At 42.0% G+C, this 25,833-nt stretch overlaps 1 protein-coding gene across 5 annotated transcripts; it reads left to right on the top strand.

Moving 5' to 3' along the window:
* Nucleotides 1–1,038: 1,038 nt before the first annotated feature.
* Nucleotides 1,039–24,115, top strand: LRRC8B (leucine rich repeat containing 8 VRAC subunit B). Of its 5 annotated transcripts, none has more exons than XM_082227847.1 (5): nucleotides 1,039–1,232; nucleotides 13,513–13,559; nucleotides 17,535–17,637; nucleotides 19,505–21,664; nucleotides 22,789–24,115. In XM_082227847.1, the coding sequence occupies exons 4-5, from the start codon at nucleotides 19,529–19,531 to the stop codon at nucleotides 23,059–23,061; spliced, it is 2,409 nt and encodes an 802-aa protein (XP_082083973.1). In that variant the 5' UTR covers nucleotides 1,039–1,232; nucleotides 13,513–13,559; nucleotides 17,535–17,637; nucleotides 19,505–19,528; the 3' UTR covers nucleotides 23,062–24,115. The 5 variants fall into 5 exon arrangements, with proteins under 5 accessions (XP_082083973.1, XP_082083976.1, XP_082083974.1 ...); XM_082227848.1 differs by lacking the exon at nucleotides 1,039–1,232 and adding an exon at nucleotides 1,323–1,465; XM_082227850.1 differs by lacking the exon at nucleotides 13,513–13,559.
* Nucleotides 24,116–25,833: the final 1,718 nt, after the last annotated feature.

Raw genomic sequence — 25,833 nt, 5'->3', positions numbered from 1 at the left:
GAAACAGGAACTGGAGGCAGAAGAAAGCATCCTGCTGGGTCAGCTGCAGAAATGGGAGCTTAGCCGCCCTCTCCCAACTGACTTGTCTATCCATTTTTGATCTTAAAGAGTAAAGCAGGAAAATCAGTATGGGAGCAGGCAGGCAGTCCTTCCATTGGGCTTTGGTCCAAATTATTTAGGGCTTTAAATGTTGAAACCAACACTTTTAGGTTCAGTCTGGAAATGCACTAGTGACCAGTGACAATGGTGTTTATGTGATCTGACCTCCTGGCAGCCACCATCCAGCAGAGTCTACAGCACCTCCATCTTACCTGGATTTAATGTCAGTTTGTTTGCCCACACCCACCCTAAAAACTGCTACTAAGTGCCACTTTCCAAAGCCTCCCCTCCCTTGGAATTTTTAGATGGAACAGACGCTGCAGCCCAAACATCCCATGTGTTTCAGGCACGTGTTAAAAAGCACGGCACCCCATGCGGTTTCTGAGCTACTTTTATGGCAAATCGGCGCAAACAGCACTGCCGACAACGGCTACCATACTTTCCCGGACGTTTACCCCATTTCCCACCCAGGTTATAACCCACACACACCCCGCGCGCGTCCGGGAAGTTCCGGGCGCGTGGCAACCCCGGCGCGGGGTGCTCTGAGGCGCATCTCCCACATGCGCGCACGTCTCCCCGAGGGGGGAACGAGGCGGGCCGAAAAAGCGTCTCTCGCGCGCGCGTGTGCGCGCGATAACTGCTCGAAGGCTCCTTTTGTCTCAGCCTCCCCCCCCCCCAACCGCCACCTCCCATTGTTCCACACCCCCACCCTCGCCTCCTCCTCCTCTATCCCCTTCCCTCCATCTCCCTCTCTTCTCCCCCCCCCCTTCTGCGCTGCCCTCCTCGCGCAGCAGTCAGCGGTTCCGCCAGCCGCGCCGCCATTGGCGGACGCTCCCCGTGACGCGACAAAAGAGCGGGGGGCGGAGCCTCGAGCCGGAGAAGCGCCGGTTGAAGCCGGTGCGCGAGCCGCTTCTCTCTCTCTCTCTCTCTCTCTCTCTCTCTCTCTCTCCTCCTCGCTTTAAAAAAACACCAAGCTCTTCTTTCTCTTCCCTCCCGGAGGAGCTGCTTTCTCTTTCTTCGAAGGTGCTGTGGAGGAAGAAGAGAAGGAGGAGGAGGACGACGACGACCGGGCGCCCAGCCTGGCTGGTTGGCGGAGGAGGAGCAGGAGGCGGCGGCGGCGAGGCGAGCTTCAGGTGAGTGAGGCTGAGAGGGCGCGAGAGAGAACCTGTCAAAGCTTACCTGACCGGGCGGCGGCGGGGGGGGGGAACGGAGTGTGGCAGTTGGAACCTGCGGCGGTTGGAACCGGCGACGGGCAGTTGGGACCTACGTTCCCCTCAGGTGGGACGTTGGCGGAGGGCGCTCCTCACCTTCTCCGTCCACCTCCTGAGGGGCTCGAGGATTTGGTGGGCTGCTTACTCCAGCTCAGGTGATCGGTTTATTCCCTTTCTGTGTCCCCCCCCCCCAATCCCATCTTCTCTAAGCTGTTGCTCACTAGAAACTCAGAGGAAACGAGTGCCTCTGGGCATGTGCTGAGCCACGGGGGCCAACTTGAATAAAATACTGGGGTGGGAGGGAGGACAGCTGATCGATCACATGACGTGGTCACACATTTGAATGGGAATTCCCCTTTTAAAAATGCCCCCTCCAATAGCTGTCAACTTTTCCCTTTTCCTGCGAGGAATCCTATTCGGAATAAGGGAATTTCCCTTAAAAAAAGGGAAACATTGACAGCTATGCCCCCCTCAAATATATATATATATATATACATTTGGGGGGGGGAGCAAAGAGACCCTTAAGAGTTTGCTCCTACCTGCTGAACAGCTGTCCTTCACCGCCACAGGGGAGAGGGTGGCTGGGTTAGCCAGTCGCAGCCGAGGCCCACCAAGTCTTGTGATAAAGACTGAAACACTTACTGAAAAGTTAAACTTTTTTAAAAAAAAAATGTGTGGGGTATTGGTTTGTATTGTTCTTGTTTTAATAATAATATTAATAATAATTTATTATTTATACCCCGCCCATCTGGCTGGGTTTCACCAGCCACTCTGGGCGGCTTCCAACAAAACACTAAAATACAGTAACCTATTAAACATTAAAAGCTTCCCTAAACAGGGCTGCCTTTAGATGTCTTAGTTATTTTTCTCTTTGACATCTGGTGGGAGGGCGTTCCACAGGGCGGGCGCTACTACCGAGAAGGCCCTTTGCCTGGTTCCCTGTAACTTGGCTTCTCGCAGTGAGGGAAGAACCAGAAGGCCCTTGGCGCTGGACCTCAGTGTCCGGGCAGAAAGATGGAGGTGGAGACGCTCTTTCAGGTATACTGGACCGAGGCCGTTTAGGTCTTTAAAGGTCAGCACCAACACTTTGAACTGTGCTCGGAAACGTACTGGGAGCCAGTGTATCAAGACCGGTGTTATATGGTCTCGGCGGCCCCTCCCAGTCACCAGTCTAGCTGCCGCATTCTGGATTAGTTGTAGTTTCTGGGTCACCTTTAAAGGTAGCCCCACATAGAGCGCATTACAATAGTCCAAGCGAGAGATAACCAGAGCATGCACCATTCTGGCGAGACAGTCTGCGGGCAGGTATTTTGTGTGTTTTTATCCTATATTTTTACACTGTGAGCTGTCCTGAGATCTTCAGAAGAAGGGCGGTATACAGATTTAATAAATAAAATAAATAACGGTGGGAGGTTTTATTGGGGCTGCTTTATAAAAGTGCATCTGAGATTTCATTTCACATTATATATATAGTATGTGGAAGTTTAGGCGAGTTTGTTAGTGTTTAAGGTGCCACAAACACTTTGTTGTTCCAGCTTCGCTGCTTAAGTGGCCACAAACACTTTCCACTTGCTGGAGCCATAAGGAGGGATTTCTAGGAGAAAAGGGTTGATGTGTTTCTGCTATCTTTATAGGCATGAGGCTGGTGGTCTTACAATAAAGACAGACGTGTGGGAAGTGTGGTTTTCTGTGCCTGAAAATAAATACCTTTGAAGATAGGAAAATGTGTGTTGAAACTACTTACACAACACTTTAGAATGTCTTCACTTTTACAGATCTATTGCCCATTGTGGCAAACTTCCATTTTCTTTAAGCACTGTGCACTGGCATATTTCAAATGGGCTTATAACAAATAGTAGTTTGTCTGGTGCATGCAGTGTCTTTTGTTTTGGTAGCTGTGAGATTTGTGCTCGTACTGTATTGTGATGGCCATTGGCTATAAGCAATAAAAAAATTTGAATTGAGTTAAAATAGTAGTTCGTCTTATACTTTACCAGCTAGTTTACTGTGACCCAGCCAGGACTCTGCAATCTCCAGTGAAGTTCTTTTCAAGAAAAAGTCTCTGTTGCTCTTGGGCAAGGTTTGGTTACCTGTATGGGTTGATGGTCAAAGGCATCATTAAGCTGCTTTTCCTCTACAATCTTTGAACTTTCCTGGAGTTAGTTGGAAAGAGAGTTTGCCATGTGTTCCCTGCTTTTAAAATATGCCTTTAGGCGGTATCTGTGACTTGGTGTTGAATAGCTGCACACGTGTGCCGATACATAACCAGCTCTTGAAATCTTTGGGTTGGAGCAGGCCAATTGATGGTGTTCTCAGACACTGCTTCTCAGTGGGCACAGTATGGGCACTGGCATGTCCTGCATCACACTATCTGGTTTCAAGGTATTAAGCAACACTTATGCTTCCTGCTGTGTTGGAAGTATCAGGAACAGAAAGTACAGACAAGAGTTAGTTGCTGTCTCTCCAAGTAGAAGGCACACCAGCCAGGTTATTTAAACATTATTTTCAAAAGTTGAAATGTAATCCCAGAAAGAAACCTTTTTGTAAATTCTGAATCTATCATTTGGGTACAGTTTAGGACTCACAAAATAATGAAATTTCACTTATGTATTTGTATCCAATGACACCATAATCTTTGATTACCGGTACTTGTTTTTCTGTCATGAATCCAGATTGCATGTGAATAAAACTGCTAAATGAGGCACCCATGAACTGCAAAAGAATCTGAATCCAGGGCCAAAACTAAGTTTGGTGACCGGATATTCAAAATGAACTGACCCTTGATTTAATGTGTAGAATAAAATGTCTCTTGTTAGCTAAAGAAGTGAGGCTGATAGAGCTGGGCAGCTAGGGCTTTCTTCCAAAGAAGCATGTATAAATGTTCTTTATCCTGCCTTTCCATAAAATGTGCTCAAGCATCTTACAATTGAAACATCTTAACCAATCACACCAATGTATTTCAAATCAACAAAACAAAAAAGAACCAGTAGCAGTAACAAAACAATTGTTATTAAGTAACAACAGTTCAGGAAAATAAAAGTATTTTACTGAAGATAATTAATGTCTCTCTACTTTCAGATCACTGAGCTGATAGTAGATGAAAGATTGCTGGTGCCCTTGTATTCCCAGCCCTGGCCCTTATTATGAAATATCATAATATGCTTTTCAGTTGTAGAATAAAACATTATTGTGTGCTTCTAATTTTTTTGGTGTGAAATAGATCCCAAATTGTTTCCAAACCTAACAAGCATATTTGAGTCGTAAAATTCACAAGTCAGTTAGCTGCTTGCTTACAAAGAACACTGTTTTAAAAGGCTAGCCTGTAACTTGAGATAATGTGACATTAATTGCTAATTTGGAAAGATCTTTTCTCAAAGTGAACAGGGGTTATTAGACTGCAATTGCTATGCTGTTTCACAAAACCATGCTAAAAACACTTGTGCCATCTCAGTGTCTTTCCTATCTGACACAGTTGCAGGGTAATGTATCTGCTTTCCGAAAAGCTGGATTCTTCTACATTTTATCATGCTTGATATGCATCTACGAAGCAAAACACAGCTGTTACAACTAATCATAGAGCTCACTAGTCAAGTCAAAAGTGTCTATTTAAATCTGTCAGAAGATAAAAAGGAGTAAACTGACCATCTCATCCAATAATTGAGTAGAAGTCTCTGGGCATTTTATATAATATGAGGATATGCACATCATATATGTATTAAGATTGAATTAATGTATATAAAAGCTAAATTGCTGAGTTGGTTAAGCATGAATCCTCCCTTTTCATTACCTGTATCAAAAAACTTCTAAATGTCTGCCACAGGTAGAGAGTTGCTTCTATTGTGAAGGTTGCAAATATATAACATGAAAGAATCACATCATCATCATCACCATCATCTGGCTCTTCCACTAAATGCATCCAGAGCAACATGCAACACAACCATAAATCATACAGTATAAATATACAAATACAGCTAACACTAAAAAATAATAGTAAGCATCACTGAACTTAGTATGACTTATGAGTAAATATGTACAGCATTGTGCTACACTACGTTTCAGTGACAAATCTGTTGATCTTACAGTGGTGCCTCGCAAGACGAAATTAATTCGTTCCGCAATTCTCTTCGTCTTGCGGTTTTTTCGTCTTGCGATGCACAGTTTCCCATAGGAATGCATTGAAAATCAATTAATGCGTTCCTAGGGAAACCACCTTCAGACCAGGTCCGGGGACAGTCTGTCCCCGGACCTCTTCTGAAGGCTGGGGGGGGGTCAAGGGCTTTTCTTCCCACCCCCAGCATTTTAAAAAACCCTGGGACAGCGGAGGACTTCTCCGCTGTGCGGGGCTATCTTAAAATGCTGGCGGGCGGCATTTTAAAATCGCTCCGGACAGCGGAGGACTTCTCCGCTGTCCGGGGCGATTTAAAAGCCCCTGGGAAGGCAGGCGGGGGGGACAAAGACTTTCGCCCCCTGCCCGCCTTCAGAAGGTGTTCCCGCCCCCCGCCCCACTTCGGAACAGCTTTCCGAAGTGGGGCGGCGGGGCCAGGTGTTCCCGACCCCCCTCCCCACTCCGGAAGAGCTTTCCGAAGTGGGGCGGTGGGGCCAGGTGTTCCCGACCCCCCTCCCCACTTCGGAAGAGCTTTCCGAAGTGGGGCGGCGGGGCCAGGTGTTCCCGACCCCCCTCCCCACTTCGGAAGAGCTTTCCGAAGTGGGGCGGCGGGGCCAGGTGTCCCCGCCCCCCGCCCCACTTCGGAACAGCTTTCCGAAGTGGGGCGGCGGGGCCAGGTGTCCCCGCCCCCCTCCCCACTTCGGAAGAGCTTTCCGAAGTGGGGCGGCGGGGCCAGGTGTTCCCGACCCCCCTCCCCACCTCGGAAGAGCTTTCCGGAGTGGGGCGGCGGGGCCAGGTGTTCCCGACCCCCCTCCCCACTTCGGAAGAGCTTTCCGAAGTGGGGCGGCGGGGCCAGGTGTTCCCGACCCCCCTCCCCACTTCAGAAGAGCTTTCCGAAGTGGGGCGGCGGGGCCAGTTGTCCCCGCCCCCCGCCCCACTTCGGAACAGCTTTCCGAAGTGGGGCGGCGGGGCCAGGTGTTCCCGACCCCCCTCCCCACTTCGGAAGAGCTTTCCGAAGTGGGGCGGCGGGGCCAGGTGTTCCCGACCCCCCTCCCCACTTCGGAAGAGCTTTCCGAAGTGGGGCGGCGGGGCCAGGTGTTCCCGACCCCCCTCCCCACTTCGGAAGAGCTTTCCGAAGTGGGGCGGTGGGGCCAGATGTCCCCGCCCCCCCCGCCCCACTTCGGAACAGCTTTCCGAAGTGGGGCAGCGGGGCCAGGTGTTCCCGCCCCCCCCCCGCCCCACTTCGGAACAGCATTTTAAAATGCTGGGGGTGGGGAGCGAAGCGCTGCCGACCCCCAGCATTTTAAAATCTTCCCAGGACACGGGGAGATTTTAAAATGCTGGGGGTCTGCAGCGCTTCGCTCCCGACCCCCAGCATTTTAAAATCTTCCCAGGACACGGGGAGATTTTAAAATGCTGGGGGTCGGCAGCGAACGCTTCGCTCCCGCCCGCCAGCATTTTAAGATCGCCCGGGGCAGGCGGGGGGGAGGCAGGCGGGGGGGAGCAAAGACTTTTGCCCCCCGCCGGCCTTCAGAAGAGGTCCTCTTCTGAAGGCCGGCTGTGGGCGAAAGTCTTTGCTCCTGACCGCCAGCATTTCCCTATGGGCTTTCGTCTTGCGATGCAAGCCCATAGGGAAATTCGTCTTGCGAAGCGCCTCCAAAACAGAAAACCCTTTCGTCTTGCGGGTTTTCCGTCTTGCGAGGCATTCGTCTTGCGGGGTACCACTGTATTTCCTTCTAACCTATCATAGTAAAACATTAAAAACCCCAGCATGTTAATACTCAAGTTTCAAGAGTGAGTATTTTTCTTATAAGACACTGGGCTACTTAATTGAAACTGAGCCTCTGGTCATATTAAAACATGGTTGTGATGTAACATTTTTAAGACCATATTTATTTTAATGTTGATTAGCATTCCAAAACATGTAATGCTTTAAGGGTAGAACATAGACCCTCTGAACTGCCTTCTCAGTGTTTTCCTGTTTTCAGTGCTTTAGCTTTGGAAAGTAAGGCTCGTGTGGTGTATGTTGATGACTTACCTCCTATTATGTCAGTGTAGTATCTCAAGTCTGCAAAATACATTCTTGTGACATTATGCCAACCCAATTATTGTCAAAGCACTTATTTTTTTGGTGTAGCAAGTCCTAGATTGACACTTTCGTCTTGTGTAGACAAAAATAATCTCTGGAATATGTATTTCATAATTTATATCTGAACTGAAACTTACTAGGGAGGGCTGTGCAAAGTTTATTTGGGGATCTTTGTCCAGTGGTCATACTGATGGAAAAAGTGACAGTTAAGTGGCAGGGAGAAACTGATCTTCAAGATGCAGAGTAAACATTAAACATCTTGTTTAAATATTACTTACTGTGACCTTAACTCGAGTTGAGCAAAACTCTTAAGAATGTGCCTGTTCTGTGCCTGCAAGCTCAGAACAATAACTTTATTGGGCTGTTAATGTTATCTGTCTTACAAAAGATAGAATCTTCTATGGGGGAAGAGTTAACACTGCAGGCTGATGAAATAGTATGGAATTTTTTTCTTTAGCAATAACTCATTGTTGCACCAATCTTATGTATAAGCACTTCTGTAAATTGTTTTATGGAATTTTAATATAGGGTAAACTATAACTTGAAGGAATACGCATGAAAATGTGTACTTGCTTCTTTTATGCAACTTGTCCTTTAATAAGATAACATATAAATCAGTGTTCTGCAAATGTTGGCTTGGCTTACTAGTCAGCCTCTTCGTGTCCTTGCTACCAACTTCTTCCCTGTCCCAAAGGCCTCTGACATATGGAGACGGGGCAGTGAGTGTTTACACTCATTTGTGCTGTGGTATGGAAATATTAATAACTAGCTCTAGAATGTTTACTTCCTGGGTACGTCTGTGTTAACAAGATTTTCCCAGGCACGTGCTGAGCTGAAATTTATTTTAACTAGCAGCCAATAATTATGAACAAATTTGGTAACTGTTAATTTAGAGTAGTCTCACCATTCAGTGGAAGATGTGTCATTAGTATTTATGTAGAAGGAATTTTAGCAAGTGTATTAAATAATTCCCCCTCTATATATTTATTGAAGGATGGGCGCTCAATCAACTAATGCATCTGGTTGCCCTTCTTATAATAATGCTGGAGGTTGTATTTACACAGTTGTTTCCAGCAGTCCCACAGAGTGGGATTTCATTACCTTGGATAGCTCCTTGCCTCTTGTCTTGACTAGCAGAGGTAGAATAAATTGTGTCGAATAAGCAAGCACATGCATATCTGCTTCATTTGCCCAATGTATAATTTCATGATACTATTAACATTTTGGCCCAAGTTTTGATGTTTCATGGCATACTATCCAGATTTCTAAAAATAAAAGTTGCAAAGAGTAAACTCACTGCTTTTCTCTCTAAAAATATTCCTTGGCTAAAAGTTTGAAGAAGAGGAACAGGGACAGGGCAAGTCCAGCAAGCACAGAAACAATTTACATGTGGACCAAGTTTGAGAGGGTTGGTATATAAGATTGTTTTCAGAAAACTACCTAGAACATGAGTTCAGGGTGCTTCATAAACTCTTATACCAGTACCGAAAAGACTGGAGAAGGTGTAGAAACAATAGAAATTTTGGCTTTAAAGCTGGACTGCCAGTGGTGGGAAATAGTGTTCATAGTGTGCAACAGTTCAACAAAAACATTTAGTTTTCAAATATTATTTATAATTAAAATAATGTGCATTTCACTTTCTACTTGAAAAATTTTCAGGAGTTGTGCAAAAGTATGCAACATGCTGATGTGAAAGCTTTTGAATAGCTTTCTAACAACTGAGCATAGACCCTATCCAAATCAAACCAGTAACTATAAACACACAAATGTATGGTCTTTGTTAAGAAGTTTTCAGCAGTGTGTGTTTATAGTTACTGGTTTGATTTGGATAGTAGATGAACTATGAGAAGACGTGTTAGTTCTCTGGCTAAGCACCTGCTCTTTGAATTTGCCAAAAGAATTTGAACAATTGATCCTGTATGGAGAAAGGAGATTATTCTTACTCATGGTTAGAACAGTATGAAAAATATCAGATTATTGTTGTGTTTTAATGGTTCTTGCAATAAGGATTAGAAGCGGTGCTGCGTGCTTCTGATGCAATCTGTACGTACATATCTGGAACATGGCTGTGAATGTATGTTAAGTAAACAATTAGGTTTCTGATTTGTAGCTTGAATTGCAGTATATTCAGTTCAGTAGTAAAGCATGTGCTTTATATGACTGAGGCTTTTCAGTAGAACCCAGGTTTCCAAAACTGAGCACCACCTGCTCTCAGCCCCACTTTAAAAATAAGAGTAAGCACTGGTACTAGTTTCAGAACAAGGTTAAGAGGTTCTGTTCAGCCCTGGAAGCCTAAGTTCAATACTCACCACCAGTTAGTGGCCACTCTGGTTGTTGATATTATTTGATAGAAAGCTGCTTTCTGCATTCATCTCTCTGTGGAGTTGAGCTGTATGCTGCTTTGGGTATTTGTATAGAAAAGCAGTTTAAAGGTTTAATAAATCCCTTCCCAGGTGAAGGAAGCAACTTGCTTTTCTTCCTGTTAAGATGGGTAAAGATTAATGCCAGAAGAATCAATATATAGATAACAGTATATCTATAAAGGTGAAGGAATTCCAGCTTATTCTCTATTGCTGAATACTTGTCCATATATATATATATATATGTCCATATATATATTCTATATCTGAAATAAATCTTCTACCTGCATCCCAACATAATTTGTATCCCGAGCACAGGACCAATTAAAGGGCTATTTGGAGTAGTTCAGCTTCATTGAACCTGTTAAATTTGTCTTGAAGGGAAATTGCAGCCTTCAGTATCAGTTCTGAATGTAGTAATTTTATGTTGGAACAGTATTTGCTACATCATATTGAAACAGCTTTACTTTGTGATGTGTATTAGGGCTAGACTGAACCTTGTTGCATGGACTACTGTTCTGATGAAAATCCCAATGGACTACTGATGTGCATTTAACTGTACAAATCTGATCAGTTGATTGGGACCTTCAACCCCACCCCTTCAGCCCAGCATTCTCTTTACCTTTACAGCAGGTGTGGGTGGTTTGGCCAAAATGACCTTGCAGGCCAAATGGGCACCAGGGGTTCCCCACCACCCTCTTATGGCATTACTAATTTATCTTAAGTAGTTAATGAGAAAGAATCCAGTGGTCTGTTGAAATCTATTTTTACTTCTATATTCAGATCCAAATCTTTATTGATTGCTAAATTCTGTTGTTGAAAGGCTCTGTTGTGTCAGGGTTTCTTTTTCTTCTGGTTATATCTTGTTGCAACATTCAGATTATTTATAAGTATTATGGACGCCATATCTCTTGCTTTTCTTGTTCTGTTTGTAGAATACAAATTTCAGGTCGGAGCCGAATCTGGAAGACACATTTTCTTCATAAAGATTCATTGCTAATACGGTGGATAAGCAGCTCCTAGAATAAGTATCTTTACAATATAGGAGATGTAGAAGGTATCTAATTTTAATTAAGTTAGTCATTCCCACCAAAACTCTTCCACAATGTTTGCCTCAAAGTTGGAAAAGCCAATCAAATACAAATGCCTTCAGTAACATACTAAAAACAATGTGCTTCTAATAATGGAGGTGTTCTTATGTCTGTTACAGGAATTGGGCAGTATAAGTCCTAGCACACATTCAGATTCCAGGATTGACTGTTTGTTGTTGTAATCTGATGCTATAAAATCCAGGTGTCACCAAGTTCTTACCTTTTGTAACTGACCTGGTATTTCAAGTCTCATACTGGATCAGTTAATTCAGCTTGAATTGAGGTCCAAGTGAAATGTTTTTAGTATTTGTCACAACTGATCACCAATTTTTATCTGATGGGTATAGTAAGCAAGATCTATTGTACATGGAATTTGCTATGTCAGGCACTTTCCAATTATTATTCCTTATCCTCCTAATACCACTACTACAATTTTTCTGTGGCAAGATAACAAAGAGTGTGAAAGATGGGCTGTCTGAAGGGAATGTAAAACTGTGAATGTAAAAAGTTTATTTGTGTGTGAGTATGCTGGTTAAACAATGAAGCTTCTGCATACAGAAGCCTTGGGGCTCTTACAGCATTGGTAGATTATAGCCTTTGGATGGTTGTGCATGACTTGTCTAGCACCTGTAATGATTTAGGGAGGCAGACAACTGTAATCTCCAACCATGTATTGGTGTTCCTGTGCAGTCACCTAGAAATTTAGAAAATCAAAAGTCTAGGAAAGCTTGTTCAATCGTAGAATTATGACCACTGCACAATAATCTCAGCTGAGAGCAGAAGGTAGAATGGAGTCACTGATAGATGTCTAAGTCACTCACTATTCTGTTTTATATTCCTGCTGAACACTTTTTTTATTTCAGCAAGCCTACGAAGACCTTTATTTTAGTTATCTGTATTTGTTTTAAAATGTTTTGCTGGCTTTTTCTGCTTTTTGATAATTATTTTTTATATAGCCTTTAACAGTTTTGCTGATTTTACCCATGTTTTATGGATAATTTTATTATGTGCACTATAGACTGATTCAACTATCTGTTGAATCAGTCTATACATTTTTCTAAATAAAAATAAAATACATAAGCTAGTGTAAAGATATTTAAAATGGCAAATGTAAAAATATTGTTTTGTGGCCGTCCTCATCTCTGAACCTTCATGCTAATTGATGGTTAAACATTTGTGTATATATTGGTTGCCTTTGGTCAGATCCTTGTGTGGATCATTAGGCAAGTTTTGTGTTGGAATCTCTGATTTGTGACAACACAGATATATATCTCTGTACTTATATAAGTTAGTTATCTTGGTGTTTAGTTTATGGAGTTCAATAAATAATTGGCTGTACCTTTTAACTCACCACATGACATCTGGCCTCTTTGGGCCACTACTTTGCACCTAAATTTAGTGAACGTGAGTTTAGCGAACCCTCAGGGTTCAAATGAATGTCAACACTCAAATGAAAAGAAAGGAAGTAGATTCTGCAAGTCTTAAATTTTCCCGGCCCTAGTCTGTCTGAATCCATCCATAGTGATAGCAATTTCGTCTTAGAGTATTATTTCCCATAGACTATCTGCTAATAGCAAGAGGCTTAACATTCTTCCAGTTCCCATATTCATTCTGGTGTCACTTTCCCCCTTTTTAGTTACTACACTGTGTGTTTTGTAACTCTGTTGGGTAGCCATTATCTTAGAGCTTGAGGAAGACAAATACCTAATCCAACCCCTGCAGTTAGTCTACTGATGTTTTCGGATGGGCCAAGTTTTGTCCAGAAAGTCACCATGAACTTATTTCTGTACACAGTGATTTACCTACCATATTTTCTGCCCTATAGGACGCACTTTTTCCCCTCCAAAAATGAAGGGGAAATGTGTGTGCGTGCTATGGGGCGAATGCAGGCTTTCACTGAAGCCTGGAGAGCAAGAGGGGTCGGTGCGCACCGACCCCTCTCACTCTCCAGGCTTCAGGAAGCTATCCGCAAGCCTTGCGAGCCCAGCAAGGCTTGCGGATAGCAGCCTGTTCTGGGGGCTGGGGTTGGGGGAAGCTCGGGCTGGGGGGGGGAGAATTTTTTTTATTCATCCCCCCCAAAAAAAAAACACGAGGTGCACCCTATGGGCCAGTGCGCCCTATAGGGCAAAAAATACGGTATATCTTGGATACAGGGTTGTTGTATTTTGTATAGATATGAAACAAATGTATATGGTTTTTAGATGTACAGTATCATGAAATCTCACCAATAGCAAACATCCCTCTATATTTCCAGTATTTACAAGGTTAACTTTATTAGAATTGCATTAGATTTCAGTAAAAAAAAAACCTACTTGCTAGTGTTTTGTGCCTTATTCTGAAGCAGGACAATTCCTTCACTCCAGAAATGCATAAATGTTATGCATAAAGGATGCCACTAGGCGGTGCCTTAGGTTTAATTATTTTTCAGCAAATGTAGGAACTGACACTTTAGATATAGTATAATTAGGAGATTTGGGGTTATATGCCTACTATTAGAGTACATTCTGTGACTCTGTATTGTAAATTTGCAGTAGCTAATTCAGCAATGTCTCTGCAGGAACTGTCAAGTTCTAGAAGAGATTACGACTGACTGTCCTTTAAAAGGTAAGAATATACCTGCTTTTAAAACTTCTGTTGTCTTAGCACAGTGGTTCTCAAAGGGTGTGGCAGGCCACATTGGTGTGGCAGGAGAGGATAGCAACTGTGAACTGTGGAGGGAAGATTCAAGGACAATCAATTATTTCAGTATGGTAACATCAAAATAGTAATTTTTAATTGCAGAATATGGATCGATGTCTTTTCAAAATGAGAGCAAGAACACCATAGGATACTGCAGACAATCCTAGGTGAGACCCAGAATCGTGTTTAGAACAGAGTGCTGGATAAAACTTGTTTATAATTATATTTTGGGAATGATTCATGTTCTTATATAGCTGCATTGTTTTATACTTTCTGGATGTCCCATGATCATATTATAAAGTAGTTGGGTTCTGCTAGGAGTTGTTTAGTTTTGTTTTCCAATGTATTTCTTATCAGTAAAAAAATGGATGTGGTGCAAACAAATTTGTATTCTGAAAGTGTGGCCCAGAGAAAAAACTTGAGAACCACTGCTTTAGCAAAATCTAAAGCTTATTTCTCTCTGCTGGTTTTTTAAGACTAACTTAAAAATGGGACTGGAATATATATTCAGAAATAAAACTAACTGTTCTAGCATTAGGATGAAAACTAAAATCATTATACAATGAATGAAGATACTTTAATACGGCAAATGGTAAATACTAGTCTGATTAACTGGTTGTCTAATTGAAAAATGCAAATTAGGGATCAGAATTAATATGTAAATAATAAAGATAATAAACCGTTTAAAACACAATTTGTTATAAAGTTTGCTGCAAGCAACCTTATGGCAAATTTCCTAAAGATGGTAAGCAAACTGTTAGACTGAAAAGTCTGTACTGTGTGGCAGAAACAATTATCCATGTTATTTTTGATTTGATCTTCCTAGAACAGAAAGCCACATGTCAGTATCTGTTCACTGTATTCATGCTATCAAAACCAGATGTACTTGCGCAACACTACTGATTTCTGTAATGGGTATAAAAATATGGCCAAGATGTTCTGGCCTTGTGAAATGTGTTATTGATGGAGATCCAGCCGTAGATCAGCTAATGGTTGCCAAAGCATTTTAAATAAGGCTGGGTGAGATGTTGGCTGCTTTCTAAAAAAAAGTGAAGCTGTTGAATACTCAAGAGAATGAGCATCATATCTCAACTGCAGAGTTGCAAATTTAGAGAGCTTAGAAAGTAAGATCTTAATTACACTATTTAGGAAAACAAATATTCCCAGAAGTATTAATTGTTCCTTTTAGTTGCCTTAAGGATTTCAAGAGATTGAAATATATAATTGCACCTTTTATGGTTATTTCATTAACAGAATGTAGTTTCATGCTCTGATGCCCTCAAGCCAGGGCTTAAGGAAGGATGAATAGGAAGGTGTGTCCTTACTTTACACTGTCAGGAAGTGGTTTGATGGTAAGAACATGGTTGCAAAGCTGCTGATGTAAATAGACTAGAGAAAATGTTTGACGATAATTCTAATCAGGGGTTGGCAACCTAAGGCCCATGGGCCACAAGCGGCCCACGGGGGTCGTTTAACCGGCCCAGGAGCCGCCCCCGAACTTAGTCACCCGCTCGGTGAGTCCCCATGTGCTGCACTAAACTGGTGCTGGAAATTGCATCTGCGCAGATGCAGACACTGGAAATCGTGGGTGTGGCCGCAATCCAGCCCACGGAGGGATCTCCACTGGAGTGAACCGGCACAGGCGAGGTAAACCTTGCCAACCTCTGGTCTAATTTTTTATTAATTGGAAGCAATTCTAAGCACAACGAGGGTTCTCAAAACACAATTCAATCACTAACAAATCCCAGTTCCATATAAAAGTGAATATAAATTCTCATTTAAACAAAATACCCTTACATGTATAAGTTATGGTTACCCTATTGTATGTATCAACATCCTGATAATGGAGCACTGGTTAAAATCCATTTAAACAGATTGCAAACGTGAGCCAGAGGAACAGTTGAACTGACAGGTGACTCACCATTTACAAGGGGGTTCATTCTGAATCCCCACTTGAGTTGGTGAAATCACGTAAAATGGGGAGTTGCCTTTCAGCTGTATATTGTAACTTGAACTTTTTGTGGGCATGCTTGTAATGTATTTGCAAACACCACTGTCTATAGTACTTCTGGAAATTTAGACTTGCAGCATAACCTTATTTTGGATGTGATTGAACCGTGGTCACTGATTATCTATTCAGCTCTGTTTTTTGTCGTCATCCAGTCATGTTGCTTAGCACCTCTTCCTCTCACAAAACAATAGGCTAATGATAATCCAAAGCTTCTGGTCACAAAATGCATATGCCTCTTTCGAGAGACAGGATGAGGCAGCTGAGAGATTAAGAAGTTTCTGCTTTATTTAACTTCCTTAGAGCTATTCAAAGTGGCGGGGGGGGGGGGGAGATACCTACCTTGAACAGAAGTTTATACAGAGAGCTCAATTTACTTGAATTCCAAGTGTTCATAGAAGAAAAAAATATAAGCTTGAACTTAACTAGATTCTTATTGATGTTTCCAAGAATCCAATTACATTTACTTATGAAATTTCTACGCTGCATTTCCTTGTTAGCATCCAACATGGCTTACAGCAATATAAAATGCACAATGCAGTAAGAATAGCAAAATAAAAATAACAAAAGAGCACATTTTATTCACTTGCTTAAAAAGCATTTATACCCTGCTCAAAAAGGTGCCAGCGCTACTTGCAATGACCAGAAATGCTGCAGTCCTTACCTCAGGCTAACAATATATGAGATGGAGCACAAAAGGAAAAGGGATTGGTAGGCACTAGTTCTTAATTAATAACTTCAGTGGGTAGTAATTCAGTGGTCTTAGAGGCTAACAGTACAATCCTATACATGTCTCTACTCAGAAGTTTGTTCCATTGAGTTCAATGGAGCATACTACTAGACAAGGGGGTGTAGATTTGAAGCCTAAGGATTCCATAAAAAAACCTCAGTATAACTAAGCTGGGATCATCTTGGTTACTGTAAAGCCTAATTTTAGCACATGTTGAAAATTGAGTTAGACTACTTTGAAAAGCTTTTATGGCTTTCATGAACTAAAACCTATTTGGAGGATCTGAGCAACGTAATACATTAAATTTGATTATTCAGTGTGTTAAGATAAAACTCTGGAGCTGAACAAAACCAGAAGGTTGACATTTTTGGACCAAAATCTTCAAGAGGACATTATTTTATAAGCTAAGTTTGATCTTGAAGCAAAGATGTTTCTCTAGGAAAAGTAAAGGTACATGGAGACTGACTGGAGATGTAGGCTTTTCACCAACAATAGCTCCATGACTGTTTCTGGGCTATAATACAACAGTATGGATGTTGTTTAATAATACTAATTTCTCTCCAGCTTCTCCCTTGATTCATTCCAGCACATGGGTAGGACTTACAGCCTCAGGAAACATTCAGGAAACTAGCAGTAGTATGGAAAAGTGAGACTACTAGTAATCCTAAGAATAAATGCATTTTGATCCACAGCATCCTAACTAAAATCTGTCAGAATTTATGTATGTTTTGGAATATCTTTCTTTATTTGAAGACAAGGGGGTGGGGGGAGTCCCAGCCATCCCACAAGTCAAAATTTATTTTTTTGTTTGCAATGGAGACTGGCGTCTAAGCAAGAAGTAAACAAGAAATTGTGGTATTTTAAAGTCATTTAATATAGCACAATTGACAATACAGGTCAGTTTGGAAACCTGGAAGATGAGCATGATTGTTAAGCTAATACTATGCTTCCTAAGGATAGTTGCTTGTAACTGCCCAATTTGAATGGTACTGCATTTATTCATTGTGCTACTAAAGAATTTCATGAAAACATGCATTTTTAGAAATGGATGGCTTACTAAGAAACTCTTTGCCCCACATTATTGAAATTCTAAAAGATGATATTACTTAGCCACTTTGTGTAATATATTCAGCCTCAACTTGAATCTTTGTTTTTGTCCTAGGATGAAGACGATTGTGAAGATGGCTTGCCTAAGGAATTTTAAAAGGTGCAGACCACCTGATTGAAGATGGTGGTTCTGTGTCTTATCCCATTTGATAAATAAAGTAAGTGGAATGATTATATCCAGTATTTAAGTTGCATGATTACAGCAGAGATCTTCTAATAAAGCCAGAATTTAAGGGATTCAGAAATAATTGTAAGCAGATTTACCGTATTTTTCGTCCCATAGGACACTCCGTCCCATAGAATGCACCTAGTTTTTTGGGGGGGAAATAAAGGAAAAAATGTTTTCCTTTATTTCTCCCCCAAAACCAGGTCGGCGCCTCCCCGCTGTCCCCCGAGCTTGTGGGGCTGGCCGATGTCTGCCCAGCGCGAGGGGCGCTCTGCTTCAGGGCGCGCTGGGCGGCAGGCTGCTATCCACAGTGTGGGGAGCCTTGCGGGAACTCCCGCAGGGCTGCCTAGGCTGCGGATGTGTTCCCGAAGCGCCGGGCACTCTGCTTTCGGGGCGCCCAACGCTCCGGGAAGCAGGCTGCTATACGCAGCGTGGGGAGCCCTGCGGGAACTCCCGTAGGGCTGCCTAGGCTGCGGATGTGTTCCCGAAGCGCCGGGCGCTCTGCTCTTGGGGCGCCCGCCGCTCCGGGAAGCAGGCTGCTATCCGCAGCCCTGCGGGAACTCCCGCAGGGCTGCCTAGGCTGCGGATGTCTTCCTGAAGCCTGCATTCACCCCATAGGACGCACCCAGATTTCCCCTTCATTTTTGGAGGGGGGAAGTGCGTCCTATGGGGTGAAAAATACGGTACTTAACAAAGATAAATGTTTAAGCTATATATAACAGATGATAAGTAAACAAAAACAATAGTACTTCTTCAGAACTCCAACACCAGAAGTTTCAACAAGGAAGTGGACGGTGGCAATAATTTGAGTGCTCTTCTATGCTGAAATATAGGCTTATCCTGCATGGCTTCTCACTTCTCTTTGGGGGTAGCTGCTTCATTTCTGCAGTGGCGATAAGTTTGGAAGGACCATCTAAGTGGAAAGTGTGGTGTTGTCAAGAAGCATAGGTGTGCTATTCAAATTGGGGTCTTGGAAGTTCCCTTTCAATGCAGTTTAGAGTAAATAGCACAACAGGTGTGGGTGGAATTTGCATACTTGCTTTTCTATTGCTTACATTTTTGTTATATCTGTATAACTATATTTTTTAAATAAAAATGGTTTATATACACACACGCACTAAAAACCATGTAAAAATTTAAAATCTGAGATCACCCACCAAACTGTTACAGAATGAAGCTTTGTTGATGTCCTGCATAAGCTTGGTGGTATACAAAAGTGTTCAGATGCCATTTAAAGTAAAAGGTGTGTGCTGAATTCCTATTGGCACAACATTTGACAGCATTGGACTAAAGGCTTGGGGTTTTTTTGTTGTTGCTGCTGCTGTCAGATGGGCCTTACTAACTCAGGATGACCAACGATGCTGCTGCAGATGATCTCAGTGACAGAGCTGAGATATAAGGGTTCAGGCAGTCCCTAAGGTAACCCGGACCTAAGTTGTTCAGGGCTTTGTAAATGTATACAAGGACCTCGATAGTAGATGGGCAACCATTGCAAATACATTAGCAATAGTGGCATATGTTGGCCATGTGCTCCCATCAACAATATGGTGGACCCTTTCTGCACCAGCTGCAGCTTCTAGACCAGGCCCAAGGGCAGCCCCACATAGAGCAAATTGCAGTAATCCAGGTTATCAATGCATGGACTTCAGCTTAACTTGAATCAAAATATTTAGTGTCTGCTGAATGCTATTGTTGGTTTGTTGTGCAGTGTACACACTGCATGACTAGAAGAATAGCAACTGTAAGAACAATCTTTGTTAGGTTTGAAGTCTTAACAAATGTTTTGATATTTTCATTAATTAAATAACATTGTATCTGTATTCTCAGCTAAGAATTTATCACTTGTTTTTCATTTCCAGTTGCCACTGTTCCATAAGCAAGTCATGATTACGTTAACTGAACTCAGATGTTTAGCAGATGCCCAATCATCATACCACATCCTGAAACCATGGTGGGATGTCTTCTGCTATTACCTCACCATGATAATGCTGCTTGTTGCTGTCCTTGCTGGAGCTCTCCAACTCACTCAAACTAGATTGTTATGTTGTCTTCCTTGCAAGCTTGAGTTTGACAATCATTGTGCAGTGCCTTGGGATCTGGTGAAAAACAACCTTAATGTATCCTCCAGCTCTGCAGCGCCAATAGTGCTCCCTCTTAGAATCCAGAATTACCTTCATCGACAGCAGTATTCTTACATTGATGCTGTGTGTTACGAGAGAGAGCTTCACTGGTTTGCCAAATTTTTCCCATACTTAGTGCTTTTTCATACTTTCATTTTTGCTGCTTGCAGTAATTTTTGGCTTTATTATCCCAGCACAAGTTCAAGGCTGGAACACTTTGTAGCCATACTACACAAATGTTTTGATTCTCCCTGGACAACACGTGCCCTGTCGGAAACAGTTGCTGAACAGTCTGTGAGGCCTCAGCCATTCTCCAAATCTAAGACCTTTCTTTCCTCTCCAAGCAACATAGCAGAATTGGAGAACAAGCGACAGTCTGTCTCCTACTCGCAGACTGGGCTGGAAACAGCTGGAAGAGAGAGCTCTTCAAATGTTCTAGACAGAAAAGAAGGGGAACAAGCAAAATCAATATTTGAAAAAGTCAAAAGGTTCAGGGTGCATGTTGAACAGAAGGATATCATCTATCGTGTGTACCTAAAACAGATTGTGATCAAGGTCATTGTATTTATACTAATAATGATTTATGTTCCCTATTATTTAACCTTTATTACACTAGAAATTGACTGTGTGGCTGATATTCAAGTCTTTACTGGCTACAAGAGATACCAGTGTGTTTATTCACTAGCAGAAATTTTTAAAGTGCTAGCTTCGTTTTATGTTATCGTAGTGATCTTGTATGGCCTGACGTGCACTTACAGCTTGTTATGGATGCTGAGAAGTTCACTCAAACAATATTCTTTTGAGAAGTTGAGGGAGCAAAGTAATTACAGTGATATTCCTGATGTAAAAAATGACTTTGCCTTCATTCTTCACCTAGCAGACCAGTATGATCCTCTGTATTCAAAACGGTTCTCAATATTCCTCTCTGAGGTGAGTGAAAACAAGTTGAAGCAGATCAGTCTAAATAACGAGTGGTCTTTAGAGAGATTGAAAAGCAAACTGGTACGAAATTCCCAGGATAAGATGGAACTTCACCTTTTTATGCTTAGTGGTCTTCCAGATGACATCTTTGAACTCACAGAGATAGAAGTTCTAACCCTAGAACTTATTCCTGAGGTTAAGCTTCCGGCATCTGTAAACCAGCTACCCAATCTCAAGGAACTGAACATTTATCATTCATCATTAACTGTGGAATTTCCAGCACTGCACTTCTTAGAAGAGAATTTAAAAATCCTGCGTCTAAAGTTGGCTGATATGGGAAAGATTCCACGCTGGATCTTCTATCTAAGTAACTTGCAGGAATTGTATTTGACTGGATGTTATATGCTAGAAAACCAGAATGGTCTCTACAATGAGGGCTTTCAGGATCTTGTGAATCTGAAAACAATTCACTTAAAGAATAGCCTTTCCCGCATACCTCAGGTGGTTACAGACCAGTTGCCTTCACTACAAAAATTATCTATTGACAATGAGGGGAAAAAACTTCTAGTGTTGACCAACTTGAAGAAATTGCTTAACCTGAGAACTTTGGAATTGATCAGCTGTGACTTGGAGCGCATTCCACATTCTATCTTTAGCCTGAACTATTTGCATGAAATAGACTTAAAAGACAATAATATACGAACAGTAGAAGAAATCATTAGTTTTCAACACCTTGAGAACCTTTCTTGCCTGAAATTGTGGCACAACACCATCTCCTACATCCCAGTGCAGATTGGAGCTTTAGCAAACCTGGAGCAGCTCTATTTAAATCATAACAACATAAAAAAAATCCCACCGCAACTTTTTCTTTGCCTAAAGCTACATTATTTGGACCTCAGTTATAACAAGCTAACATCCATTCCACATGAAATCCAGTATTTAACAAACCTGCAGTACCTTGCTGTGACAAAGAATCACGTAAGTAGAAGCAAACTATTGGCGGAATTCAGCATTGCACTCTTGCAATCATTCCGTTTGTGCAAGCAGTCCAGCTTGCCAGGTGGAACAGTACCCCTTCCCGTCCCCCTACACTGTCCTGGGAATTCCCATTCCCCACCCCTGCTCCAAGCTGATCTTGGGAAGTGCATGGCTGGTAAGAGGAAGCCCCACTGCACAAGCAGAAGTCCTTGTGCAGGGCTTCTGCTGCCAGGACTGGTTAGGTGAATCCCACCCTTCTGCTTTAAAGTGAATGTAAAATAAAAGCTAAGAAAAAAAGTTAATCAAGACTGAAGGCATGGTAAAAGCCCAGTCCTGCAATATATTACAGCAGTGGTTGCCAACCTTTTTTTAATTCCATGGGCATATTTGCCAACCAGAAAACATGTGGGTACCACACACCTCAACCAGTTATATTCACTGCAATAAAATTCTTTCCAATGTAGTAGTAGTAGTCCTGCTGCAGGCAGTGAGCGAAAAACCTGTTCTCTGTTCTTGCTCTGGAAAGAAAATCCAATTTTCAGTACTTGAGTGGGGAAGTATTTTATCTTTATTATGAGTTCTTGCTGTACCTGTATCTGTCAAAACCATTTTCCTGACTTATTTCAGCTGGAACAGTAGCATACAGCATTCACAAAGCTAACTTACTTCAATCTCTTCATACATCATTGGTTTCAAACCTATTTGTCTCCTCCCCTGCCCCATTAGCTTGCTTCAAATGTAAGTGTTAAGCAGGGAGCTCAACATCTAACTTTTGATGTGCTGCCATGAAGGATTGTTTCACTGGGCTTATAGCAAGTTGCTCAGATTATTAATTCTTTGCTTATCGTGCTTTTGTTTATTTGAAAATTAGGCATAAAACAGGTCATGTGAATCAGCCGGGGATTTCCACAATGAAATAGGCATTTTCTCAACCATCTACATTTATAAAAGAATATTGCAGAGGGGTGGGGAAGGATACAGAGAGATAGCCCTCACTGAATGCATGTATCCTAGGCTCTAGATCAGCATGATTTAGGAATACATACATTAACTGATTTTGTGTGCTTGTGTGTGTAAATTAATGACCTTACAATATTATGTATTTTTTCATTTTTTCTCTTTAGATTGAGACACTTCCAAATGAATTATTTCAGTGCAGAAAGCTACAGTATCTCCTACTGGGACATAACAGCCTGATGCATTTGTCCCCTAAAGTTGGGGAACTCTCCAACCTTGTTCAGCTAGAGCTTAATGGAAACTACCTGGAGTTGCTGCCTGCCGAACTGGAGGAATGTAACTCTTTGAAACGGAGCTGCTTAATTGTAGAAGAACACTTGCTAAAAACTCTCCCCCTTAGGGTAACAGAGCATATGCAAATGTGCTTGGACAAAGTCTGAGCTTGAGATTCTCTGTGCAGAGCAACAAATTCCTCTTGAGAGTTTTAAATAATAGCTCTAAAGGAAAGTATAGCTGGCAAGAAGGGAAATGCAAGGGTGTTGTTGATTTTCCTGCAGCTCTGTGCATTGACCCAAGTTTCTGCTGATAAAAGAAACCCCCACACATTTAAGTCTTAAACAAACAAAAATAAATATTAGGCAAGTATATGCATACATATATACCATGAATAATTTGAAACTGGAATTAAAGAGTGAAAGTTAAGTGGATAGTGTAATCGTGGTTTTGAATGGCTGGGAAAGGTGTGAATATATAGTTTGTCTGAGTCTAGTAAGGGTCGTTTCCCCATAACATTTTATTGTGTAGTTTTCAACAAATGGCTGTAATGACCAACAAACAAAGGGTGATATCCAATTGTTTTATCCTTCTTGCAAAGTGGACTTCTATATTTGCAAACAGGATGTACCATTTCTCCCACTCTGCAGCTCTCCATCAGCCCTCATAATCTGCATTGGAGGGTTGGGGGATCCTCCACAGCAGATTGGATGTTGACTGCAGGAGGAGGGGAGGGAGAAGTGTAATCCAATGCAGCAGGGATCTCACCCATAGCTTTTCACACATTCGCCATGACTGGGTGTTGGTGACAGTGGGAGGGTCATTGTGAAGACTATAGGATAGTTTTCACAAAGACCCTCCCTTTGTCACCACACCACTCATTTTATTATACTGGGGAAATGATTTCAAAGTTGTGTTTTGCAACAGGAGATGATACTTTTGTTTATAAGTAAAAAATTACTGCGTACACAAGTACAGTTTTCTAGTGCTTGTCTCTAATCCTGAGGCAGCAATAGAACCTTAATATATGATGTAGGAGGTCATTTTCAATATCTGGCACTTTTTTTCCTTTTTTTGTCTTTTGGTATTTTCTTACATCTCCCCAACTGGAGTTCTGATGCACTACTGGGAGGAGATTTCAAATATGTATGTCAAGTTACAAGCAAATAAGAAGAACACCGCTGTTTTTAAGTATTAACAGATAATGTAGAGGGTTTTGTTTTTTTTACAAAAAATAATAATCCAACTCTAACCTTAAAAATGTTTGGGCAACATCAATTTATCCCTTATTCATACACAAATAATGGTATGTTACAGCAGTTTTCCAAAGCACACGACTAAATTAAGTCTTATTGATTGTATAGTTGTACATCTTTCATCTTCTTTAGTGACTTACATAAAGAAAGGTATACCGTATTTTTCGCTGTATAGGACGCACTTTTCCCCCTCCAAAAATGAAGGAGAAGTGTGTGTGTGTCCTATGGAGCGAATGCAGGCTTTTCGTGTGCACCAACCCCTCTCGCTCTCCAGGCTTCAGGAAGCTATCCACAAGCCTTCGGAACGCGACGGGAGTGCCCGCCGGGCTCCCAAGGCTTGCGGATAGCAGCCTGCAGCCCGAAGCACATTCTTTATTTCCCCCCAAAAAAACTAGGTGCGCCCTATGGTGCGGTGCGCCCTATAGAGCTAAAAATACGGTAATATGAACACTCCCAGATAATCTGAGAGTAAGATAATTCTTTATGTAAGTCACTAAAGAAGATGAAAGATGTACAACTATTGTAGGTTGGATTCAGCCTGTCATGTGCTTTGGAAAACTGCTGTAACATACCATTCTTTGTGTATGAATAAGGGATAAATTAATCAGATTAATTGAAATCTCACTGATTTCAATATGCTAAGCATGACTGCAGTGGTGGAGCTTTCTGCTATCATTCAACCTGATCTCACAAAATCAGCATATGGAACGCTACATTACGTGGCAGAATAAGGTACATTTTCTCTGAATGCATGCTAACAAGTTTACACCATAAACAGGGGAGGCAAAAAAATTGAATGATGATGTCGTCTCAGCAGCATTGAAGTAGATACCATACCCAAATGGTATGGTATGTTGTGTCCTTCTCAGCCGCCCTCCAGGTGGAAGAGTGCCTAAATGTGCCCTCCCAGAAAACTGACCCAGGGCAATGGCCCCCTCAGGCTACACCCCTGCATGACTGGCTCCAACTGCGTTTGGGTATGGCATCTACTTCCATATGCTGATTTTGTGAGATCAGTTTGAATGATATCAGAAAAGTGCTTTTGTAACTATTTTATATTGAGTATTTTTTTTTACTTTGCTCCTTTTTAAAAATAGCTTACTTTATCTTAATGCCACAAAACTAAGTTAATCTCTCCAGTAGTATCTTACCATGTTGACATCAGTCCATCACAATCATTACATTCCAAAGACCTTTTTAAATAGCTCTCAGGGAACAAAAAAAATAAGCTTTGTGTTTTTCATGGATCTGATACAGGTCTGATACAGGTCCAATTCTCCCGGGTTGTTTTCCCCCCAAGGTGCGATTTATTAATAATTTGGGGTACTTTTCACACCTGCATGCCAAGAAACGTTTCACGTTCGGTTTCTAATATTCAAATTACGTTTTGTTACATAACGGAACACAAATATGCTTAATGCATAGGACTACATGTCTAGATGTTTCAGAATCTACCCAAATGTGGCTCTTTCCTGTCATGTAAAAGATACAAACCTGGAACAACATGGCAATGAAAGAGTGGCTGCTGTTGAGGAATTTGTACTAGGAAAAGATTGTGGACATAATTAGCTTTTTGGCCTTCGTGTTACCTTGCTCACCCATCTCAAAATCAGCTACAGTGTACTGATTTTTGCCTCTGTCATCTTTTACTTCTTTCCAGCTCTGTTCTGGTCCTACTCAGCT

The sequence above is a fragment of the Podarcis vaucheri genome (assembly GCF_965113315.1).
Source record: "Podarcis vaucheri genome assembly, chromosome: 6".
Lineage (NCBI taxonomy): Eukaryota > Metazoa > Chordata > Lepidosauria > Squamata > Lacertidae > Podarcis > Podarcis vaucheri.
The sequence above is the reverse complement of the archived record's forward strand: the minus strand, read 5'-3'. Positions and strand labels throughout refer to the sequence as shown.